At 36.6% G+C, this 23,553-nt stretch overlaps 1 protein-coding gene across 1 annotated transcript in view; it reads right to left on the bottom strand.

Annotated features, from left to right (window-relative positions):
- Nucleotides 1–23,553, bottom strand: part of RAB23 (RAB23, member RAS oncogene family) — a 26,380-nt gene continuing 2,827 nt past the window's right edge. The window contains exons 2-5 of the mRNA XM_008572187.1: nt 7,569–7,752; nt 5,589–5,671; nt 4,372–4,464; nt 1–1,588 (exon numbers count right to left, since the gene is read on the bottom strand). Of these exons, the coding sequence (XP_008570409.1) occupies nt 1,449–1,588; nt 4,372–4,464; nt 5,589–5,671; nt 7,569–7,752 (500 nt within the window). The 3' untranslated portion in view covers nt 1–1,448. The remainder of the gene's footprint in view (nt 1,589–4,371; nt 4,465–5,588; nt 5,672–7,568; nt 7,753–23,553) is intronic.

The following is a 23,553-nucleotide window of genomic DNA, read 5'->3' as shown; positions in this document are numbered from 1 at the left end:
TTTTCCAGGAAAAGTTATTTTTATATATTTGAAATCCTGTAAAAACCAGGTATATTGAAAGGGGTGATTATAGGTTAAAAAACAAAGCCATTGATGAATGATAATTAGTTTTAACAGAGTCCATGCAATTACCTTACTCAGAAAGCTATTGTCCCAAGTCACAAAATGTAGGCTCTGATGCATGATTACATATTAAATCATTTCTTAAAAGAAATTATTTTGTGTGTGGTACTGACAGAGATCTTGAGAAACTGCTATACAAACAATGTTACAGAAATTTGTAAAAGTGATAAAATAATATACAAAATGTGTTAAAAGAATGCTTTAGAGTTGCAGGGCATCATAAAATCCATAATTTGGATTAAGACTAAAGATCATCTTTTGTGCATTTTTAAAAATAGTTAGCATAATCTTAAATATTCAAAGTTGGATTCTCGGTCAGCAGCCAAATGTGCTAGATGCACGAGCGCACCTCACAGGACTCCCTGAAGGGCTGCAGATGCACAGTGGACCTTCTTAGGGATTTGGCTAAGTTATTACAGCTCACCATGCTTACAGGTGGCCACAGGACAAAAGATCTAGCGACAAGTCTCACCTGGGAGATGCTCTAGCATTAAAATGTTTATACTCCTTTTTTATATACTTTGTCAGAGAGGAAAACTACTTTTAAAAGATATTATAAACAATACAAATTCTGATAGTAAAGCACTGTAAAAATTAGGTATGATATTTTTGGCACAAGCACTTTTTAAATCCAAGCTCATTTTGCAAAATATATGTCAGGAATTTCTCATTTGAAAATAAAAACATATATACAATGTGTAAATAGTTTTAGGAATGAATTAATTAGAATCTACATTTCTTTAAATAGTTCACATACCTTCAGTTAATCCAGTACCAGATATCTGTATGCATATCTCCACATTCTATATTATACAGATATTGCACAAGTAACATTGCCAAAATTCTAATGCACTCTGGCAAGACTTAGGGTTTACTCTTCAGTATTATTTTTTTTGTAAGTATTCAGATTCAGTACTATTTCCAGAAAAGCTAGATGACCAATTTCAGGAAAAGAATGTTTGCTGTCTTTCCTTGAGCCACAATATTAAAATCTGTACCAATATATTTAGGCATTTTTATGTTTTCCAGCATTTAAAATTCAGCAAAACCTATTTTTGACATTTCTTATAGCATTCCTTCAAAAACAGGAGAAGCTTCGTCTAATGTAAAAAACTTAAAATGAGTCCACAGGGCAGTAATTTTTCCACCAGAGGTCTCACTCTACATTCTGAAAAGCATTTGCAGAGCAATATTTAAGTCTGTCAACTTTCAGAGAGCCATTAGGCGCAAAGTCTGCTAAAAAACTTGTAACATACCATGACAGCTGGGTGTTTTTCTTACAGAATTGCACAATATAGTTCAATATTTTTCCTTCCTAAAACATTTTAGGGTATGCTACAGCTGCTAAAAGGATTTCTGCTTTTCTTGGTCCTTTGTTTGTTGGGTCTAAGATTGATGACATCTCCACCATTAAGGGTACTTGAATTCTGACCCGAGTGACTTCCACCAGATGTATTAAAGACACCTGTATAAATTGAGGGAAAACATAGAATGATGCTGATACACCTCAGAGTCCATGCAATTATCTTAGAAAACTATTGTCCAAGTCACAAAATGTATGCTCTGATGCATGATTACTTATTAAATCATTTCTTAAAAGAAATTATTACCTGTTGCACCCAGCTTGTTAGTAAAATCAATAATATTTCAAGTACTTAGTTTTTTTTCAATTTTTTTATTATAGTAAAAGACACACAACAAAATTTACCATCTTAACCATTTTTAAGTGTACGAATCAGTGGTATTAAATACATTCATAATGTCGCGCAACCATCACCACCATCCATCTCCATAACTTCCATCTTTAAAGCTGAAATTCTATATCCATTAAACAATAACTCCCCATTCCCCCTCCCAGTCCCCTGACAACCACCTCTGACTTCATGTCTCTGATTTTGACTACTCTATCTCATATAAGTGGAATCATATGGTGTCTTTCTGTGACTGGCTTATTTCACTTAGCATAATGTCCTCAAGGCTGATCCATGTTGTAGTATATTGCAGAATTTCCTTTCTTTTTAAGGATGAATAACATTCTATTGTATGTATATACCACATTTTGCTTATCCGTTCACGTCAATGGTACAAATATTTACAATTTTAAGCTTTTGTTTTCATTTCACTTATTTTTAATAGCTAATACACATGGCACAGAGTTCAAAGCGTACAAAAGAGGTCACAGTGAAGATTCCTTTTCACCCTAATCCCCCCTTGCCAGTTTTCCTTCCCTAAGGCAAGCATGTTATCAGTTAGCTCTATATCTGACCAGAGATATCTTATGCCTACATAGGCAAAAATACATATACAGTCATGTGTCCCTTAATGATGGGGATATGTTCTGAGAAATGCATTTTAGGCAATTTCACTGTTGTGTGAACATGACAGAGTGTACTTACGCCAATCTACAAGGTATAGCCTACTATACACCTAGGCTATATGGTATAGCATATTGCTCTGATGACCACTGTATATGTGGTCCATTGCATGAGATGCATGACTGTATATTCTTTCTTCCTCCATTTTCTAAGCAAATGTGGCAATATTCTACATGCTGTTCTACATCTTTTAACTAACAATATGTTTTTGAAATTGGGAATCAGTTAATATGATAATTTTAATAACTTCACATCATATAACTTCCTCAAGAATACCTGATTTGTAGTTAATAATAGTATTTCTGAGATTTTATGTTAATAAAAACATGCATATGTAAAAGCTGGTACTAATATAGGGTTTTCCTTCTTAGGCTAAAATACCAACAAAAAAGTGGTATACAGACAAAGTGACAAATAGATAGAAGAGATGAACTAGAAAAACTAAACTATCATCGTTTCCATTTTGAACTGTGCTATTCACAAAATGTCATATCCAATTTACGAACTATTTAGCATCCATGGTACACAAAACTCTGGGCCAGAGACACTAAAAAGGGATAAAAACATGACTAAGGGCAATTCTTACCCATGAGAAGAGTACAATCTAATGAGACAAGACAGTAGACAAAGTTATAAGACATTAAGTGTCATTAAAGAAACACAAGATGATTTAAAGGAAGGACCAATTACATCTAATTCATAAGAAAAGAAAAACTACATGAAGAAGGTAGAACTGCTGGCAATGCCTTGGACTTAGATTTCTATTCTTTTAGAAGAAAAGCATGGAGGTTGTGGCTTCAGCCAAATATAAAGCTGACAGAGCTTTCTAGATAGTCCTTGAAGAATGAATAGTTCTTTGGCAGAAGGTGGGGAAGAAAGGTCATTCTTGACAGAAGAAACAAAATGAGCAAAAGTGAAGAAGTAAGACAGAGCAAGACCTCTGGGGGAACCAGTAAACAGAGTACATATATAATGATGGGCGTGAGGCTACACAGGAAGGATAGACAAAACTGTCTTTAAATGTTGGAATGAAGAGAATACGCATTTACTTTGTTCCATAATGAGAATCTATCAAAGAGCTTTAATCAGTGGATTAGAAGACAAGAGTGGGGCCAAGTAAACAAGACCATGTAGAGGCTCACGGCAAGTATCTTATGTTTTTTCACAAGCACTAGAGGTGTCTGATGGCAGAAAAACACGCAATAAAAATGGCAAAATATAAAAAAAGAAGCCAGAACCAAGGAAAGAGCTTAGAAAGCAGGTCCCGAAAATGATGTGTGTGTTTACTACATGTAGTGAGGGAGGATGGAATACAGATGTGAAGTCCTTAAGAGACTACACATGAACTGTAGAAGTGGCAAATTTGGCTCTCATCTGCTCATCTTCCTGGAAGCCAAAGCAAAAAGGGAGACATAGTCACTGTGAAAGAGATGACAACACACTTGTTCTTCAGGGAATGCTAAAGTTTTGCTACCATTTAGCATTTTAAAAAGTCAGAAACAGATAATAAGCAAGATGGTAGGAAAGGGAATAGGTAAGAGAACAGGCAAGTATAGAATCAGAAGAACAAGTGTTACGAAGCTCCTTAATGTAAATAACAGACCTTTATAAAATGTCTTTATATCTCTGCTATTTTTAATGTGTCAAATGGATTCAGAAAGTTCAATAGTTAAGAAAAAGAACTTTTAACTCAATATACCTTTTAACAAGAGACCTGATAACTGTAAGTTTAATAATCACTGATATAGCACTTTTTAGTCACATTTCTTAAAGAAATGAGCATATTATAGATATTTTTAAAGGTAAATATAATAATAATGAATGGCAAATAAATTTACCAGGTAAACATGAGCTAAAATTCCTGGGTACTTACCAATTTTGTTACTACTTGAGTGCATTAGTTCTGGGTCCTCAGCTATTTGTTGTTTGAGTTTTTGGAGATATTTTTCAGCCAAATATTTAAAAACTAGAATAAAAAAACCCCCCTCCACCAGGTCAATATGATTTATGCATATGAATCTGTTATTTCACATCAGTTACTATAATATTTACACATACTAAACAAATTTAAAATTAAATTAGAAGCACAGAATCTAGTTAAAAATTTAACTTTTAAAAATTATTTGAGCAATACCTGAGAAGTGCAGTGATAATACTAATAAATGTATACTGGCATTTTATTAGTAAAGAAATGAAATAATACTTGAAGTCATTGGCTCTTCCTTTTTAAGTATTTGAATAGTGATCAATATTCAGTAACACTAAACTGACTCAGTCTTGAAAAGATTTCTGCTTTCTTTAGGTGAAGAAAACTCTTCAGAATAACAACCTGAGAGACAATCTAGCTGCATCTAATAAGCAGCAATTCTGGAAAGAGAAAAATAATAATTATCTTATTCTAAGATGATTTCTTAATCTGGGAAATATTATTAAACAAATTAAGGTCATTTAAACTATCTAATGGGATATCTACTACTGTGGAGTTCTAAAACAATTCAGTAATTTTAAAAAGGTATGCATGGGCCGGCCAGGTGGCGCACTGCTACAGTGCGCCACTTGGGAGTGCGGTGGCGCTCCCGCCGAGGGTTCGGATCCCACGTACAGACCGGGTCCCGCTCACTGGCTGAGCGAGGTGCGGGAGCAACACCGAGGGTTGCGATCCCGTTGCCGGTCCCGGTCCGGTACGGGCGCGACACTGAGGGTTGCGATCCGTTGCCGGACACGAAAAAAGACAAAAAGGGAAAAAAATAAATAAATAAATAAATAAAAAGGTATGCATGAAAAACACATACATGCATACACACTCACACATACTTAGCTTAGATTTTTGAAGAAAATAATAATAATAAAAACCAAAAACCCCACCAGAGTTTTGCTGTAGAGAGTAACAAGTATTTAAAGACATTAGTAAATAATTAATAATTAAGGACTCTAACTCAAAAAAAGCAGAATATGCCTTTAAATTTTACTTAATGTTATATGATAAAAACAAAGTTTTCTCTTTATTAACATAATTTATAAACAACAGAAAAAGCATAAGAATAAAACAAACTTCTTGTTGCAATGTATTTTTAAAAAAAGATAATTTACCTTCATTCACATTTAGATCTTCTTTCACTGAAGTTCTGTAGAATCTTAACTTTAACCTTTTTGCCAGTGCTTCAGCTTCCTCACTGCACATCAAATTAAAAAATAAAAGGCTTATAAAGGTGCCTTCTGATAGCCTGTTTTTAAGTCACTTTTAAATTATACTTACTAAATGCAGGTTGGCAGGGCAGGGCAGAAAGGGGGATCAGACCTTTCAGAAATTTTTCACATTTCTTTCTAAAGAAGTTTAATATTATTGCCCAGTTAAATAAAACCAATTGAAGGCTATGTTCTCAGTGCTTGAACACAATGTTTAGGCTTCACCACTTTTTTATCTATTCAAAACAACTTTTATATAAATAAATGTTCAACTCATCTTTGTAATCATTGGGATAAACACCAACTATTATACTGTAACTATAAACAGAAGACTTTCCTACAAAGTCACTAATCTCTAGCCCTAAGATGATTAAATATCACTTTTCTTTTTTTTTTTTCCCTTTTTGTCTTTTTTCGTGTCCGGCAACGGATCGCAACCCTCAGTGTCGCGCCCGTACCGGACTGGGACCGGCAACGGGATCGCAGCCCTCAGTGTTGCACCCGCACCTCGCTCATCCAGTGAGCGGGAACCGGTCTGTATGTGGGATCCGAACCCTCGGCGGGAGCGCCGCCGCGCTCCCAAGTGGCGCACTGTAGCAATGCGCCACCAGGCCGGCCCTAAATATCACTTTTCTATATAAGATATTTTAATTAATTTTTTCTCTTTTCTTTTAAAGTGTATTTGGATTTAATTACATTCTGAAAATCTTACACTAAATTTATTTTATTCTTACCAAGACATGAAACAACTTTGCTGCCAAAAGCCAAAGTCAGTGTATTGATGACTGTGTCTCCAAGAGTGGACTTCTAATTTTAGTTTTAGGACTTTAGTAACAACGCCCCAAAAGGCTCTCAATGATCCCCTGTCTCCTGCTCTTCACACCCTTATACAGTCTCTTCCCATACTATAATCAAGGTTGGTTTGTGTGTCCAATAATATACAACAGAAGTGACAGTATGTGACTTCTGCGACTAGGTCAAATGAGACATGGTGACTTATCACTTGCTCTCTCGGATCACATGCTCTGGGGGAAGTAGCTGCCATGTTGTGAGAACACTCAAGTAGCCCTAAGGAGAGGCCTATATGGCAAGGAATTAAGGCCTCCTGCCAAGTGAGTGATCCACCTTGGAAGTGGATGGTCCACCCCAAGTCAAGCTTTTATGTGACTACAGGCCTAGCAGACATCTTGACAGCAACCTCATGAAAAATCACCCAGCTAAGCCACTCCCAAATTCCTGACTCACAGAAACTATAATATAGTAAATGTTTGTTATTTAAGCCACAAGTTTTGGGCCAATATGCTATACAGCAACAGATGACTAATATAAGAACACATAAAAACATAAGGTAAAAACCAAGCAAAGATTTTCAAAGCTAACAAAAATACTAAAATGAGTAAAATATTTATAAGTAGAAATTATCTGGATGATAAACTCTTTTCACAAATTTGAGCATACTAGTTCTGAATATATAAAACATATGAATCTGAACTCTTTATTGAAATTTTATCAACATAGGATAGCTACTTATTCTAGATATTAAAAATCTAGACATGCTTTTCTTAACATTCTTACTATGGTTTGACTTAACATGAAAATGGATTTGTGGTACAAGGACCTAAGACTGGAATTCTAAGAGCGCCTTCAAAATTTATTCCTTTAATTTTCTCTACTTATGATTCAGTGTGAATTTTTTTTAACCTAAACCAATCACACTGAATAGCTCACAGAAAATTTAAGTAAATTAAAACTTTAAGTAATTAAAACCTTTAAAATTTAAATAAGTATAAAAACTTTACTAAATTTTATAAGTCTATGCAAAAATTAAAATGTTTTAACTGTACAGAAATACTATCCCACTTCCCCCAAAAGTAACCATCTTACTTCTTTATACGAGAATCATCCAAGAGATCAATCTTGTTTTGTACAAGTACAGTTGGTATATCTCCAACTTCAGCTACTACTTTCTCTCTCCAACTGGAAATTGCGTCAAAAGATTCCCTGTCTGTGGTAGAAAATACAAGCACACAAGCCTGGGCTCCTGTAAGTTCACAAAATAAAAATGTTATTTACATTAATGAAACAATCCTATGTAAGTTGGAAGCATCTTTTATCTATTCAAAACAACTTTTATGTAAATAAATGTTCAACTCATCCTTGTAACACTGCTTATTTTTCAACATATAAACTCTATTTTCTAACCTGAAGAACAATTTTTATAAAAAACAATGGTTCTTAAATATGTTCAAGTGTCAAATTGCCCTCAAAACTATATACATTCTTTTTGGAATGCCACAAAATACCGATATATTTAATTCCATTATAAGAGCTATAGAGAATAGTAAAAGCATAATCTGTTGCCAAGGTCCTCCTGTTAATATCTGTCATTTGCTTCTTAACTTCTTTCAGCACAGATTTAAGAATAACCTATGAGAAAAAAATCATAATTTGTTCATTCTGTTTACATTTTTAAAATTTTGAATTATTTATTTTAGTAGCAGAATACCAGTGATCCTAAGGAACATAATTTGAGAACCAGTGCCAAGAGCTATATGTGTGTGTGTGTAGATGTGTGTGTGCATAAAAAATAGAGGGGGAGAAAGCTTAATTTAGTTTTTACCCTATTCAACTGCAATAATTCCTATACCGTATCCATTGTCAATATTTTAACCATCAACTGTCACTTAAGGTTGATAATATCTAAGATTAAAAATAAGCAGTGACCTCCAGAAGAAGCTCTTTTATAAATGATTAGCTATTGATTCAGGCAGCATGGTGACAAAAGCAGGTATATAAGTGACAAGAGAAATCTTCCCAGGGGTCAAGAGGATTTCCGGGAATCAAGGCATGTTTTCTTACCATTATTCATTACGTACAGATCCCTCAGGTAAAAGAGTTTCCTACTAAGACTCTAGACATGCCTGGGCTACCCAAGACACTCTAAGGCCAAAAATAGTTTGTACATCATCAGAGGGAATACTGTAGAAAGCAAAGAGCACAGAATGTAAGAAAAACAGCAGCTGGCTATTACTGTAAAAGCAGAAGGTTCATCTGAGAAAATCTTCCCCACTCTAAGAGCAGGTTTTAAAGCCAATAATAAATTAATTACACAAATTCAGAGAAAGAGGTGGGGGAAGAGAGAGAGACTGACAGACAGACAGAGACTTTGAGACCTCCTCAGAATTAAAGCAGAAATAAAGGATGGTTCCACAGCGTAATAATGGTGAGTACTCTGGACTCTGAATTATTAAGAAGACAGAAAACTAAAGAGATCACATCAAAATATTAGTAAATAAATTTATATTTACTTGAACGTTAATATTTACCTAAACTACAGATAACAAAATATTATTCAATCATACTTTAACTAGGAAACCGTTCTTTATTATAAAACTTTATTTGTTAGCATTAAGCCTTGAATTTCATATCTAGCCAACTGTCATTTAAATTTGAGGGCTCAATACAGCATTTCCAGGTGTACGAGGTTTCAGACACTTAAACAAAAAACCTCTTAGAGGAAGTATACAAGAAAAAAATCTAAGCAGATGGTGCCAGAGATATGGACAATAAGAATGATTAAGAAATGCTCAATGTTATTGTAAAAAATCAGGACCAAAGGATAAAAGAAAAAGTACTTCCATAACAACCCCAAAATTATTTAATGGGGGATAGCACGGGGAGTGACCAAAAAATGTGGGAATGTGCCAAAGTGCTGTCTGAAGAGGAGGAAGATGTAATATTGATACAAAAAGTTTAAGTAATGGAAGGAGGTAAATAGAGTGTAGTGGACACCATGGCCCTGGTTTCAGCAAAGCTGTCAAGGACAGTTCCCATGCCTGTTGCTAGTGTCCTACACTCAAAATATGGTGCAGGTGGCTCTCTGCTTCTCCCAGGGCTTTTCTGATACATCCCCAAAGGCGAACTGATGCCTCTGGGGAGAAGCTTTAACTATGGGTGGTGGGATAAATATCTCAGCCTCCCATTGGTGGACAATCCTGAGGCATATCTACATGGTTCCTCAGAGAGACAGATCTCCAGTTACCTACAGTGACACTTAGTTTTGTTAGGTTTTTCTCCCTTCCCTGCCTCACACTCCCTAGTCTTTCACTCCTACTTCCTGGGATCATGTCCCAAAGAAACCACCCCCACCCAGCTGGTGGGAGGGGTGGGGGATGGAGAGCAGGGAGAAGTTCAAACTAAGATAATAAGTGTCTTAAGTTAAAGGCAATCACCGTAAAAATAAAAAGAGAATGAGTGACTGTTAAACCACAGGAGAAAATTGGATTTACCCAGTGTAAAGGAGGAAAAAAGATACCAACAAAACAAAAAGAACTACAGAAAATATAAAATCTGAAATAAGATAGCAAAAAAAAAAAAAAAAAAGTCCTAAGAATAATAATTAGTCTCCAGAAAGAACGGTACACAAATCTCCGAAGGAAGATGGTTCACCTGATCCTAAGCCTTCAGATCAGATGCTGCACCACCTTATCTGATTTAACCTAAATAAATTACTGAAGTGAAAAAAATTAATCAATCAAAAGATGACCTGGGTTACTTTTACAGCTATAATAATTCTGGCAAATGTTGGAAAACTACTTGTTTCAATTTCCCCTAACTGAGGATTATTGTCTATCCATACAGATAAAATACTCTGTCAAACTGTGAGCCATCAAAGTTCTTTCACGTTTAAGAAAATCTTCATAACCAAAAAAGCCCTTTTAACATACACTAAAAAAATGTTAAAAGATAACCCTTTTTTTTTCATTTTTTTCCAAAATTTTAACTTAAGTACCAATAAAATAGATGACAAACACCAGATACCAAAGTCTATGAGAGACAGATCATTATTTGCAGAATTTTATTTATTATTTATTTATTTATTTATTTATTTGTGACCGGTAAGGGGATCGTAACCCTTGGCTTGGTGTCGCCCACACCGCGCTCAACCAGTGAGTGCACAGGCCATCCCTATATAGGATCCGAACCCGGGGCCTCGGAGCCCCCCTCGCCGCTGCGCTCCCAGCGCCGCACTCAGCCGAGTGAGCCACAGGGTCGGCCCTATTTGCAGAATTTACAAAGGAAATGGCTATAAACCTGTTATGCAACTCGGGAACTCCCTCAGCACTTCAAGATTTTTTTTTTTTTAATTAAGAAGGGGGTTGGGAAGGAAGAGGATTTGGAAAGAATTTCTTTACAGGAAGTACTATACTCCAAACCCTCTTTCCTCCAAGAAGGTGGGTTGGGGTGGACAAGGTACTTTCACTAACTCCTTCGTTTCAAACCTAGGAAGAATGAACTTCAGCAAGGCCAATTAAGGAACTTGATATGTGTTCCCAGCAACTGGGGGACACTGTGGACTGGGTGCCTTACTTTAAGCCTGAGAAAGACACAGGGGCTGGGAAAGAGTGAAAAAGAAGACCATCGGACAAAAAGAGAAGAGCCGCATTCAGGAAGGAACTATGCTCCCACCAATGCAGGGCAAAGAATGTGCAAGAACTTCATATGTGCAGAGGTGAACCACGTCTAAGAGATAGCTAGTGTTGGGGTTCAAGACATGCTACCCCAAAATATGGCACCTTGGCATATTGAATATTTTAATCTAAAGGAATTTGAAAAAACAGCAGAAACAGGAAAGTCACTCTGACATCCTCCCCAGCCCCACCCCACTTCTCCCAGAACAGGTCCTAAAACCTAAATAGAATTTTCTGACTTTCCCCTGAAGCAGATCATAAGACCCTCAGGTGACAGGTGCCCTCTCTATACACAGAAGGATCATGCTATCGCGGAAGATGAAGGGACAGAGAGAAATCTGAACAAACAGGCCTTGCTAAGTTTCCCCCAAGTTACTACACTTACTTCATATTCGTTGTGCTATCATTTCTCCACAATTCTCCACACTTCATTAAACCTACTATAAAAAACACTATGGTTTAACTGTTTCTTTGGGTATTAATTTCTCTATGAAGCCTCCAGTGTCATGTGCTTACATTTAAAAAATCTGTATGCTTTCTCTTGTTAATCTGTCTTTTGTTATGGGGACCCAGTCATGAACTTAGAAGGGTAGAAGTAAAAGATATTTCTCATTCCCTACACAGCAAGAGGTCATTTAAAATTATTTCCAGTAGGGCCACTTAGCAGGTGATAAGAGCTGAACATAAAGGAAGACAGAGGTAGAATGCTTGAGAAGGGGTTTAGAATTGCCACTGTGGCATAAACATTATTTTGAGCAAAAAGCATTTGAGTTCCTGAAATCCCCTGTCTACCCAAAAGCAGAGCTTCCCAAAAGTACTCAACTGTCCTAAATCCCCTGGACAGGGAAGGCTTACTCTTATCATCAGCACCACACCCAAAAACATATGGTCACTAAAAACTGTCATACCTCCTGTCTATTCTCTTAAGGGCCGGCCCATTTATCTTTCCAAAAAGTCATTTATTTTCCCACAGCTACACTTCTCCCCCTCTCCTTCCCCTATTAAGATGGTTTATAAACCCCAAATTCTAACTGCCTCCTTGAGCACATTTTTCTGTGAACTTCCATATATTCATGATTAAATCTGTCTTTTCTCTCGCTAATCTGTCTTTTGTCAGTTTAATGTGCAAGCCCCCAATGACTGACTCTAAGAGGACAGAGGAAGTTTTTCCTCCCTTCTTCTTGATACCCTTGGGTTACAAAGGAACAAAGTAATATTGCCAGAATCGAGTATACATGCCCAGAAGAAATATCCCCAAGAATGGGAAACTTGGAGGAATCCAGGATGCTTACCTATCATCTTCAAACACCTGCCTCCCAGAGGGCCCCAACACCACCACAGTACTCCTGCCTCCCAATTCACTTTCCTCCTGGGTCCAACCCGGGAGAAGGAAGAAACATCTCTTGCAAGCTATGAGCAAGAAGAGTGGGGAAGATGTGAAGCAGCCAACATCCTCTCCTAGACCAGGGGTCCTGGCCGGTTAAAAGTCCCAGAGTGGATAAAAGATTTAATGCTAAATTACATTTGGGGTTTTGATAATGATAACATAGGACTGGCTATTCTAATTACCAAATTAAGATGATGTTTATGACCAGAAACAACTATGAGGCAGCTGAGAAAAATCACTTGAGAGTGACCAGAAAAGACATGAGCTGAAGGGAATTTTCATTTAGGGTCAAGGAAAAGACTTCCCCCTCCTCCTACCCAGTAAGATGTAAGGGAATGGTGAAAGAGAAACGTTGCATTTTGGTAACTTCATAAGCTGTGCCTATTAAACATACCAATTACTATCAATATTCTTAATTTTAAAATGATGCTAAATTGTTATCCTTTCTTTTTCTTCCTTTGCCCTCAAATTCTTTGCTAGTACCAGTCATCTTTAGGAAGGTTAACACTTTAAGTTTCTCTGTTGTAGTCATTTGGACATATCTTACATTCCTGACATCTAAAGGTAGCTGTGTTTTCTATTCATATATTTTATAAAGACCTTTATTTTCCCACTATTCAATCTCCCTTCATTACCACCTATCCTAAGAATCGCACCATTGGAAAGGTTTCTTCATCATTATATGTTTTTTTTTTTTTTTGGCAGCTGGCCAGAATGGGGATCTGAACCCTTGACCTTGGTGTTACAACATACTTCATCATTACAGATTACAGTAAACCACCCACAAATTAATAGTAGCCAATATTTACAAACTACCCCACTTATCTACATATTAGGAATACAGAAACCTGAATAAATTTTTGGTGTCAATTATAAGATCACCAATAACAAATATTTATTCCTAACTATTAGAAGTTGTTACCATAACATCTCTGAATGTAATGCAGAAAATTCTCCCCAAGACACATGTGTAGAGTAATTCTGTCCTCAAATCACTAAAACCAACATTGGTATAACCTGAGAGCTTGTACAAATACAGAATCTCTGACCCATCCACTGATCTACTGAACTGGATTCTGCATTTTAACAAAATCCCCAGAGAATTCATGTGCATTCAAGTTCAAGAAACACTGTTTAGAGAACATAGTGTTAAATTTCACAAGGGCAAAGCCCAATCACAAACACAAGGCTTTATACACTGTGTATTACTAATAATTGATATTATTCTGGATTTAAAATGCTTGTCCCTTATTCTTTTTGATACTCTATGTAATTTCAAGCACACAATATTATTCAAAGGGCCAACCTACCACAAATTCTATGCTCATATAATTTCAAAACAAATAAATTTGAGACTGACGCATAATCTAATTCTGTTGCTCCTTCATTCTTATATTTATAATTGGGCACTTCCTTCTTATCCACAACAATTTGCATTCATTTATGTTTGTGAAAAAAAGTACATTTTTAAGAAATGGCATAAAGTTTTCCTTCTGTTTATATGCATAAATTTAGATAATAGGTTCCAAGTCTATAACCTCATTTTCATATATTGCTTGTCAGGAGCATTTTTTTTTTTTTAGAACCTGATGGACTTCAGTATATGCTATGCCCAAATATGAAAGGTTGGCATGTTGAATATTTTAAGCTGAAAGAATATGAGAAATAGCAGGTGTAGGAGGGTCTTTTTCTTTTTTTCTTTCTTTTTTTTTTTTTTTTTGGGAGCTTTCAAATTATTATGGGCGACATCTGCTCAAAAGGCTCATTAACTATATAGACAGTCCTGTCAGAGAGAAGCAGGGGGTGCCCAGCTAGCCTACAGTCCTTTTCATATAAATTTTATCATCAGAATATTTGGCAACATTACTTATGAACCTCCCCAAACTCCTCCCTTCATCCAAATGTTTCTATTGAAGTCCAGGCAAGTTTGACTGCGTTTTTTACTTAGGGTCTTACAATGCCAAAGTTAAGAAGTCCCCTGGTTAGGAGCTTATCTTGAGGTTCTGGGGAAGGCTGGTGCTTCCAAGCTCATTTAGGTTGTAGGCAGAATCAATTTCCTTGCAGTCGTAGGTCTGAGGTCCCTGTTTCGTTGCTGTCTGTCAGTCAGGGGTCACTCTCAGCTTCTCAAGGCTGCTCTCAGGTCCTTTTCATGTGGCCCAATCCATGTTCAAAACCAGCAAAACCATCCAATCCATCCTGTACTATGAGTCTTTTTGACTTCTGCTAACTGCTGGAGAAAACTCCGCTTTCAAAGAGCTCATGTGATTACTAGGATAATCTCCCTATCTTAAGATCAGCTGTTTAGTAACCTTAACTGCATCTGCACAATCTCTTCAAAACAGTACCTAGATTAATGTTTGACTGAATAACTAAGGAATGGGAATCAGGGGCAGCCATCTTAAAATTCTACCACAGCATAGCAACAATCTACTGAAAAGCTCTCTCTTCAGGCATGACACTTGATCTTTAAGGATGCTGAGAAGCTATAGTCTCAGATTTTCTAGGCTCTTCACAAGGAGCTGCTATCCAAAGCTCAATGTATTCTCATACAAGACAAGGGGCCAAATCAGTCAGAAGTGTCACTTTCTGTCCTAGGGAATCACCCCTACTGAGAAATTTCTATATAAACTATATAAAAAAGTATTCAAGGGGAAGGATTCCAGGAAAAATGTACAATTTCATGGGTGATAAAAAGATAACTTTTTTCCCAATGCTGTACAAATGTCAATTTGTCCAGCAAAAAAGAATCTAGCTATCAATGAGTACTTGTGAATATCTGTGCCTGTTTTGTGCCCAGCTGCTATGGGAAGTAATTCAGAAACACATAACACAGCCCTTTCCCTCTTCAACATTAAAATCCAATTTTTAAAAAAATTTTAACATTTACTTTTACATATTGGTGGGGTACAGTGTGTTGTTTCAATACATGCATATGCTGCTCAATGATTCACTTAGGGCACATAGCATAGTTTTATACCCATTAGTATCCTCCCCTCACCACCTCCACTCCTGACCTCTGATAACCATTATTCTGCTCTCTACTTCATGATAACCACTTTTGTTGTTGTTAGATTCCACCTATGAGTGAAACGACAGGGTGTCTCTCTATGCCCAACTTACTTCACTTAACATGATGGTTTCCAGTTCCGTCCATGCTGCTTCAAATGATAGGATATCATTTCTTTTCATAACTGAATAGTATTTCATTGTGCATATATCTCACATTTTAATCCATTCATCCACTGATAAGCATTTCACTGATTTACATCTCTTGGCTATTGTGAATAGGGTTGTTATGAACATGGTAGTGCAGGTGTCTTTTTTATATATTGATTTCATTTCCTTTGGCTATATACCCAGGATAGCTAGATCTTAAGGTAGATCTATTTTTAGTTCTCTGAAGAACCTCCATGCCATTTTCCACAATGGCTGTACCAATTTACACCCCCACCAACAATGTAGGAAGGTTCCCTTTTTTCTGCATCCTCTGCAGCATTTGTTATTTTCTGTCTTGTTGATAATAGCCATTCTAACTGGGATAAGATGGTATCTCATTGCAATTTTAATCTGCATTTCCATGATGATTTGTAATTTAGAGCAATTTTTAATGTGCTTGTTGGCCATTTGTACGTATTCTTTTGAGAAACGTCTGTATATGTATTAGCCCATTTTTAATTGGGTCATTTGGTTTTTTGCTGTTGAGTTCTTTATATATTCTGGATATTGGCCCATTGTTTGATGTAGTTTGCAAACACTTTCTCTCACTCTGTAGATCATTTCTTCACTTTGTTGATTGTATTCTTTGTTGTGCCGCAACTTTCTAGTTTGAGGAAGCCCTATTTGTCTATTTTTGTTTTAATTGCCTGTGCCTTTGTAGTCTCACTCAAAAAAGTGCTTCCCACTCCCATTTCATGCAGTGTTTTCCCTATATTTTCTAGTAGTTTCATAGTTTTGAGTCTTAAATTTAGGTCTTTAATCCATTTGAGTTGATTTTGTGTATGGTGAGAGAGAGGGGTTTAGTTTCTTTTTCTGCATGTGGATATACAGTTTTCCCAGCACCATTTATTGAAGTGGTTGTCCTTTCCACAGTGTTTATTTTTGGCACCTTTGCTGTAAATCAGTTGTCTATAAGTGTGTGGGTTTATTTCTGGCCTCTCTATTCAGTTCCACTCGTCTGTCTGTCTATTTTTATGCCAGTATCATACTATTTTGGTTACTACAGCTTTATAGTATATTTTGTAGTCAGGAAGTGTGATGCCTCCAACATTGTTCTTGTTCAAGATTGCTTTAGCTATATGGGGTCTTTTGTGGCTCTATAAAATTTCAAGATGTTTTTACTATTTCTCTGAAGAATGTCATTGGTATTTTGACAGGGATTACATTGAATGCATAAAATGCTTTGGGTAATATGGATGTTTTGATGATGTTAATTCTTCCAACCCAAGAATATGGGATATCTTTCCATTTATATGCATCCTCTTCAATTTTCTTTCACCAATGTTTTATAGTTTTCAAAAGGTCTTTCACCTCCTTGGTTAAATTCACTCCCTAGTATTTCATTTTTTTTGGTAGCTATTTGTTATCAGGTTTACATTCTTGATTTCTTTGGCTATTTCATTATTGGTGTATAGAAAGGCTATTGATTTTTGTGTGTTGATTTTATATCCTGCCACTATACTGAATTCATTTATTAGTTCTGGTAATTTTGTGGTAGAGTCGTCAGTGTTTTCTATGTACATGATCATGTCATCTGCAAATAGAGATAGTTTGACTCCCTCTTTTCCAATTTGTATGCCCATTATTGCTTCGTCTTGCCTTACTGCTCTAACTAGAACTTCCAGTACTACGTTGAATAAGAGTGGGAAAGTGGGCATTATGTCTTGTTCCAGATCTTAGAGGAAAAGCCTCCCATTTTGTCCATTCAGTATGATATTAGCTGTGGGTTTGTTGTAGACAGCCTTTATTGTGTTGAAGTACATTCCTTTATACCTAGTTTGTTGAGTGTCCTTATCATGAAGGATGTTGGATTTTGTCAGATGTCTTTTCTGCATTTATTGAAATGATCTTATGTTTTTTCCCTTCATTCTGTTGATGTATTGAAACATCTTTGTACCCCTGGGATGATCCCCACTTGATCATGGTGAAAGTTCTTTTTAATGTGTTGTTCGATTGTGTTTGCTAGCATTCTACTGAGGATCTCTGCATCTGTGTTCATTAGGGATATTGGTCTGTAATTTTTGTTGTTGTGTCTTTTTCTGGTTTTGGTAAGAAGCTAATGTTGGGTTCGTAGAATGAGTTTGGAAGTATTCTCTCTTCAATATTTTGGAAGCTTGAGAAGAAATGATATTAGTTCTTTAAATGCTTGGAAGAATTTGGCAGGGAAGTCATCTGGTGCTAGGGTTTTCTTTGTTGGGAGACTTTTTATTACTGCTTCAATCTCATTACTTGTTATCGGTCTTTTTACGTTGTCTAGTTCTTTGTGATTCATCCTTGGTAAGTTGTATGTATCTAAGAATTGATCCATATCTTCTAGGTTTTCTAGTTTGTTCACATACAGTTGTTGTAGCAGTCTCTTACAATCCTTTGTATTTCTAAGGTATCAGTTGTAATGTCTCCTTTTTCGTTTCTGATTTTATTTATGAGTCTTCTCTGTTATTTTTCTTCATTAGTCTAACTAGGTTTATCAATTTTATTTTTTCGAAAAACCAACTCTTTGTTTCATTGATTTTTTTGTATTGTTTAAACCTCTGATTCATTTATTTCTGCTCTGATCTTTGTTATTTCTCTCTTTCTACTGATTTGGGGTTTGGTTTCTTCTTGTTTTTCTAGCTCTTTGAGGAGTAATGTTTGGCTGTTTATTTGAAATCTTTCTTCTTTTTTGATATAAGCATTTATTGGTATAAACTTCTTTCTTAGAACTGCTTTTGCTGTATGTACCCCATAGGTCCTGCTATATTGTGTTTTCATTTTCATCTATCTCCAGGAGTTCTTAAATTTCCTTTTTGGTTTCTTCTTTGACCCATTGTTTAGTAGTATGTTGTTTAATTTCCATGTATTTGTAAGGTTCTAGTGTCCCTTTTGTTGTTGACTTCCTAGTTTTATTCCATTGTGGCTGGACAAGGTAGTTGATATGATTTCACTTTTTAAAACTTTGTTGAGACTCGTTTTGTTACCTAATATATGGTCTATTCTAGAGAATGTTCCATGTGCTGCTGAGAAAAATGTGTATTCTGCAGCTGATGGGTGAAATGTTCTATATACGTCCATTAAGTCCAATCAGCCTAGAGAAGAGATTCATTTTGATGTTTCTTGGTTCATTTTCTTTCTGAGTGATCTGTCCTTTGCTGAGTGTGGGGTGTTAAAGTCTTCGACTATTATTGTGTTGGAGTCTATTTCTTCCATTATGTCTAACAGTAACTGCTTTATATAACTGAGTGCTCCAGAGTTGGGTATGTATATATTTAGAATTGTTATATCCTCTTGTTGAATTGACCCCTTTATCATTATATAATGACCTTATCTTTTTTTACTTTCCTTGGCTTGAGGTCTATTTTATCTAAGTGTAGCTAATCCTGCTCTCTTTTTGGTTTCCATTTGCATAAAATATCTTTTTTCCATCCCTTCACTTTCAGATGGTGTGTGTCTTTATAGGTGAAGTGAGTTTCTTGTAGGTAGCATATTGTTGGTTCTTGTTTTATAATACATTCTGTCTTTTAACTGGGGCATTTAATCCATTTACATTTAGGGTTATAATTGATATATAAAGACTTATTACTGCCATTTGTTCCTTTTTTTCTGGTTGTTTTATTGATCCTCTTTTCCAATTTTACTGTCTTCCTTTGTGACTGACTGTATTTTGATTTTGCACGATTTAATTTTAGTATGTCTCATAAGTTTTTGTTTTAAAGTTACAATGAGACTTACAAAAAACATGTTATAGTTATAACAGAATATTTTAAACTAATAACAACTTAACTTTGATACCTAAGAAAAAAGAAAAAAAACAAAGCCAACTCTATGCTTTGGCATCATCCCAATTTGTTGTTTCAAGTTACATCTTTTAAAACTGCCTATCTCTTATATGGTTGTACAGTATGTTAGTGTCTTATTAGGTTTGTCCTTTAGTCTTCATACTAAGGATGTAGGAGGTTTATTCACCACCCTTATGACATTGGAGTATTTTGAGGGTTGTTTTGTGAATTTACAAATGAATTATGCACCTTCAAATGTTATCTTGCTGTTCCTTAGTATCATGTTCTTTCAGATTAAAGAACTCCCATTAGCATTTCTTGTTATGTACATCTAACACTGATGAATCCCACTAGGTTTTGTTTGTCTGAGAAAGACTTTATTTCTCCATCATATTTGAAGTTTAGTTTCACTGGATAGAGAATTCTTAGTTGACAGTCTTTTTCCTTTGGTACCCTGAATATATCACCCCATTCTTTTCTGGCCTGTATGGTTTCTACTGAGAAATCTGCTAAGAGACATATTAGGGTTCTGTTGAATGTTATGTGTTTCTTTTCTCTTGGTGCTTTCAGTATGATTCCTTTGTCTCTGGTTTTTTATAATTTGATTATGATGTGCCTTGGGGTGTTCTGGGAAGGTCTCTTTTGACCGTCCCCTGAAGCAGGTCATAAGACCCTCAGGTTCTCAAGAGGTGCCTTCCTCTTGAAAGGAAAGGAGTATCCTCATCTCTGAAAATGAAGGAACTCTAAGAAGAATCTGAACAAACAAGTCTTGCTAAGTTTTCCGCAGTTTACTGCTCTTAGCTCATGTCTTCTGTCCTATCACGTTCTTCCATGACTTTTCACTCTTCATCAAATCTAGTATAGAAATACTCAGATTTAACTACTTCTTTGGGTCTTCATTTCCTTATGAAGGCCCCTATGTCACATAAAACTTACTTTAAATAAATCTGTATACTTTTCTCTTATGTGTTTTGTTACAGAGACCCAACTAAGAACCAAAAAGGGTAGAAGGAAAAAGATATTTTTCCTCCCTGCATTAGTCCACTTCAGTTGCTTTTAACAGAAATACCTGGAACTAGGTAATTTATAAAGAAATAATATTTATTGCTTACAGCTTCATAGGCTGGGAAGTCCAAAGTCCAAGGAACATGTCTGGTGAGGGACTTTTCTTGGTGGTGATTACAGTGGTGCAGGGTATCACATTACGAAATGGCAGAGGCAGAGAAAGAGATTTACCTTTTCTTCTCAGTTTTTTCTTCTTTTAGGGACCCCAGCGGATTGGATGGTTCCCACCCATATTAAGGGCAGACCTTTCCCATCCCATCCACTCAGGTTCTCATGCTAATCTCTGCTGGAAACACCCTCACGGATACACCTAAAAAGATAGCTTTACCAAGTTTCTCAGCATTCATTAGTCTAATCAAGTTGACACCTAGAATTAAACCTCACACTCCCCTATAAATCAATCTCACAGTTAAAAACCATAATGAAAATTGATTTTATATTGTATGCATCCTTCTCTGCTAAGTACTGGTTTCTGCCTGAAGTGAACTTTCTTAAGAGTTTTAGAGGCATCATGTGGGATCCCAAAAAGCTTCTTAATGTGATGTGTTCTATTGTAAACTATTTACAAAAGTCATGTCTCAGCATGTCTCACTATACAATTAAGCCAGCATTCCCAGTCCATAATGATGCCTTTGAGCAATGGTTTTGGTATAATAGATCTTTTAAATGACGTATAATAAAATTTTTCTTTTTAAAATTTTAATTTGGTTTTTATGCATCACGAATAACACATTTATAGGATTTAAATCAGTAAGTCATAATACTATAAGACACAGTGTTTCTATCACTAAATTTATATCCTAACTTAATTTACGATATAAATTCTTCCTAGCCCTTACTTTCTCTTCCTAGTCTGTATTTCTGGTTAATTATTATACATCATTATCTGGATCTATACTAGGAGCAGATAATACCTGATTGCCTAGCTGGCATCCTTTCCTAACAACACCTCTCTCCCACTGTATAACAGCCATATGGTTTAGGTGGACTAAACTTATCTTCTGTGGGGTGTGGCAGTGGGGGCGGGGGAAGTTGGGTGGGTGCGTACATGATCCAAGCCAAATAATCACTATTTGCAATCAGGTAAAGGGTGGTCTAATCAGAGAAAAGCTTAGGACTTCTGATCCACTGTTGTGGGAAGTAACTAACTCTCTTTCCCCAAGGATGTGAGCAAAGCATATGGCTTTCATTGCTCATAGCAGCAATCTTGCAACCAAGAGGTTTTTTGTTTATTTTTTCCTGAGTGTGTGGGGAAGGTGGTGGCAATAATACCATTGAAAAATATAAATAATCTTTACTCAAAGATAAAACTGTACATTTAGGACCTGTTAATCAACAGTAACAATGTTGATGAAATTCATAATTTGATAAAAATACTATCTACTCTAAGAAGAGCTTGGGGTAGTGAGAACATAGTTCCTGATTGTATACCATGACACAGGCACTCAAGACCCAAACTGTCAACCATAGAGAATGATAATCAAAGCTATTGTGGATGGGAAGCCTGTAAAGACACAGTAAATAGAGTGAGCAGTAAGTAGTGATGGCATTACTAGAATGACACCTGAGACGTGTACCACTCTTATTTCTCAAGACTCCAAAATGTTTTTTTAGAGCATACAGTGGAAAAAATTTCCCTGATACCAATTTAGAGAAGAAACATCTTTGGTCATTTATGTTAGTGCAATTATGTTTTTTTTAGACCTTAGTTGCCATTATTATAATAAATCCTACATTTTTGGAAGTGGAAAATATAACACATTCAAAACTACCTGAATTCATACTATTTCTCAAGTATATATATTTTATACAATAGGTGTAAATTTGTAAACACATAGAGTAGCAAGCTAATTCAATAAAATCAGTGGTAAATCTTGTCCAAAAGTAGAAAAGCTTATGCATTTATAAGAAACTGTACCCCAAAATTCATCAACACGATTAGACACTTAAAATACATAGATTTCTTCAAGAGAAGTACACTAGTACACTGCTATTTCAATATACCTATTCTATTTTCAAGTACTGCTTCTCAGATAACCCATGAAACACTTACAAATGAGGGGTCTTCCAAAAATTCACTGAAAGATTCATATTATCTTTTAATTCTTTCTTTCTTTCTTTCTTTTTTGGCAGCTGGCTGGTATGGTGATCTGAACCCTTTACCTTGTTGTTATCAGCACCATGCTCTAAACCAACTAAGCTAAGTGGCCAGCCCCTAATTCTATTTTATCATGAACTTTTAGAAGTACCCTCATACATTCTGTAGGGACCCCATGGGCGTCTGAACAGGGACACACCCTGGCAATATGGAGCCCTTCCTGGTTCTTCTCTGCAGTAGACAAGCCTGCTGGCACCAACACCCAAGCCCACCCGTGCCAAACCTCAGCCAGTCACAGGTCAAGGCTCACCTCCTGCCCAGCCCCGTCCAATCAGTTACCGCCTCGTCCATTCTCTCTCCCGCCCCGGAGCACAGCACCCTATAAATGTACGCGCAGTCCTTGAATAAAGCGGAACTTCTCTGGCGAACTGTTAGCCCGGGTCTCGCGTGATTCCTTCGTCCGTGCGTCCCCTTCATTATGGTGCCGAAACCTGGGAGGGAGTTCACCCTGTGACAGGGGACTCCTTCCTCCGACCTCCTCGGACTCCTCCGCGACCCCCCGGATTGATGGTCTGCCCCCGTCTGTTTTCTCTGGCTCTGGCCATCCGTTTTCTCCGGCTCTGACTTCCTTCACCCACCACCGGTTCATCCGTTAGGTAAGCCCCCTTTTCCTTTTGTCAGGCTTGTTTAAACGTTCACCCTAGGGCCGGCCGGGTGGCGCACTGCTACAGTGTGCCGCTTGGGAAGCGCGGCGGCGCTCCCTCTGAGGGTTCGGATCCCACATACAGACCGGTTCCCGCTCACTGGCTGAGCGAGGTGCGGGTGCAGCGCCGAGTGTTGCGATCCCGTTGCCGGTCCCGGTCCGGTACGGGCGCGA

Source organism: Galeopterus variegatus, unplaced genomic scaffold, assembly GCF_000696425.1.
Source record: "Galeopterus variegatus unplaced genomic scaffold, G_variegatus-3.0.2 Scaffold763, whole genome shotgun sequence".
Classification (NCBI taxonomy): domain Eukaryota; kingdom Metazoa; phylum Chordata; class Mammalia; order Dermoptera; family Cynocephalidae; genus Galeopterus; species Galeopterus variegatus.
This window is presented reverse-complemented; position numbering and strand designations above follow the sequence as displayed.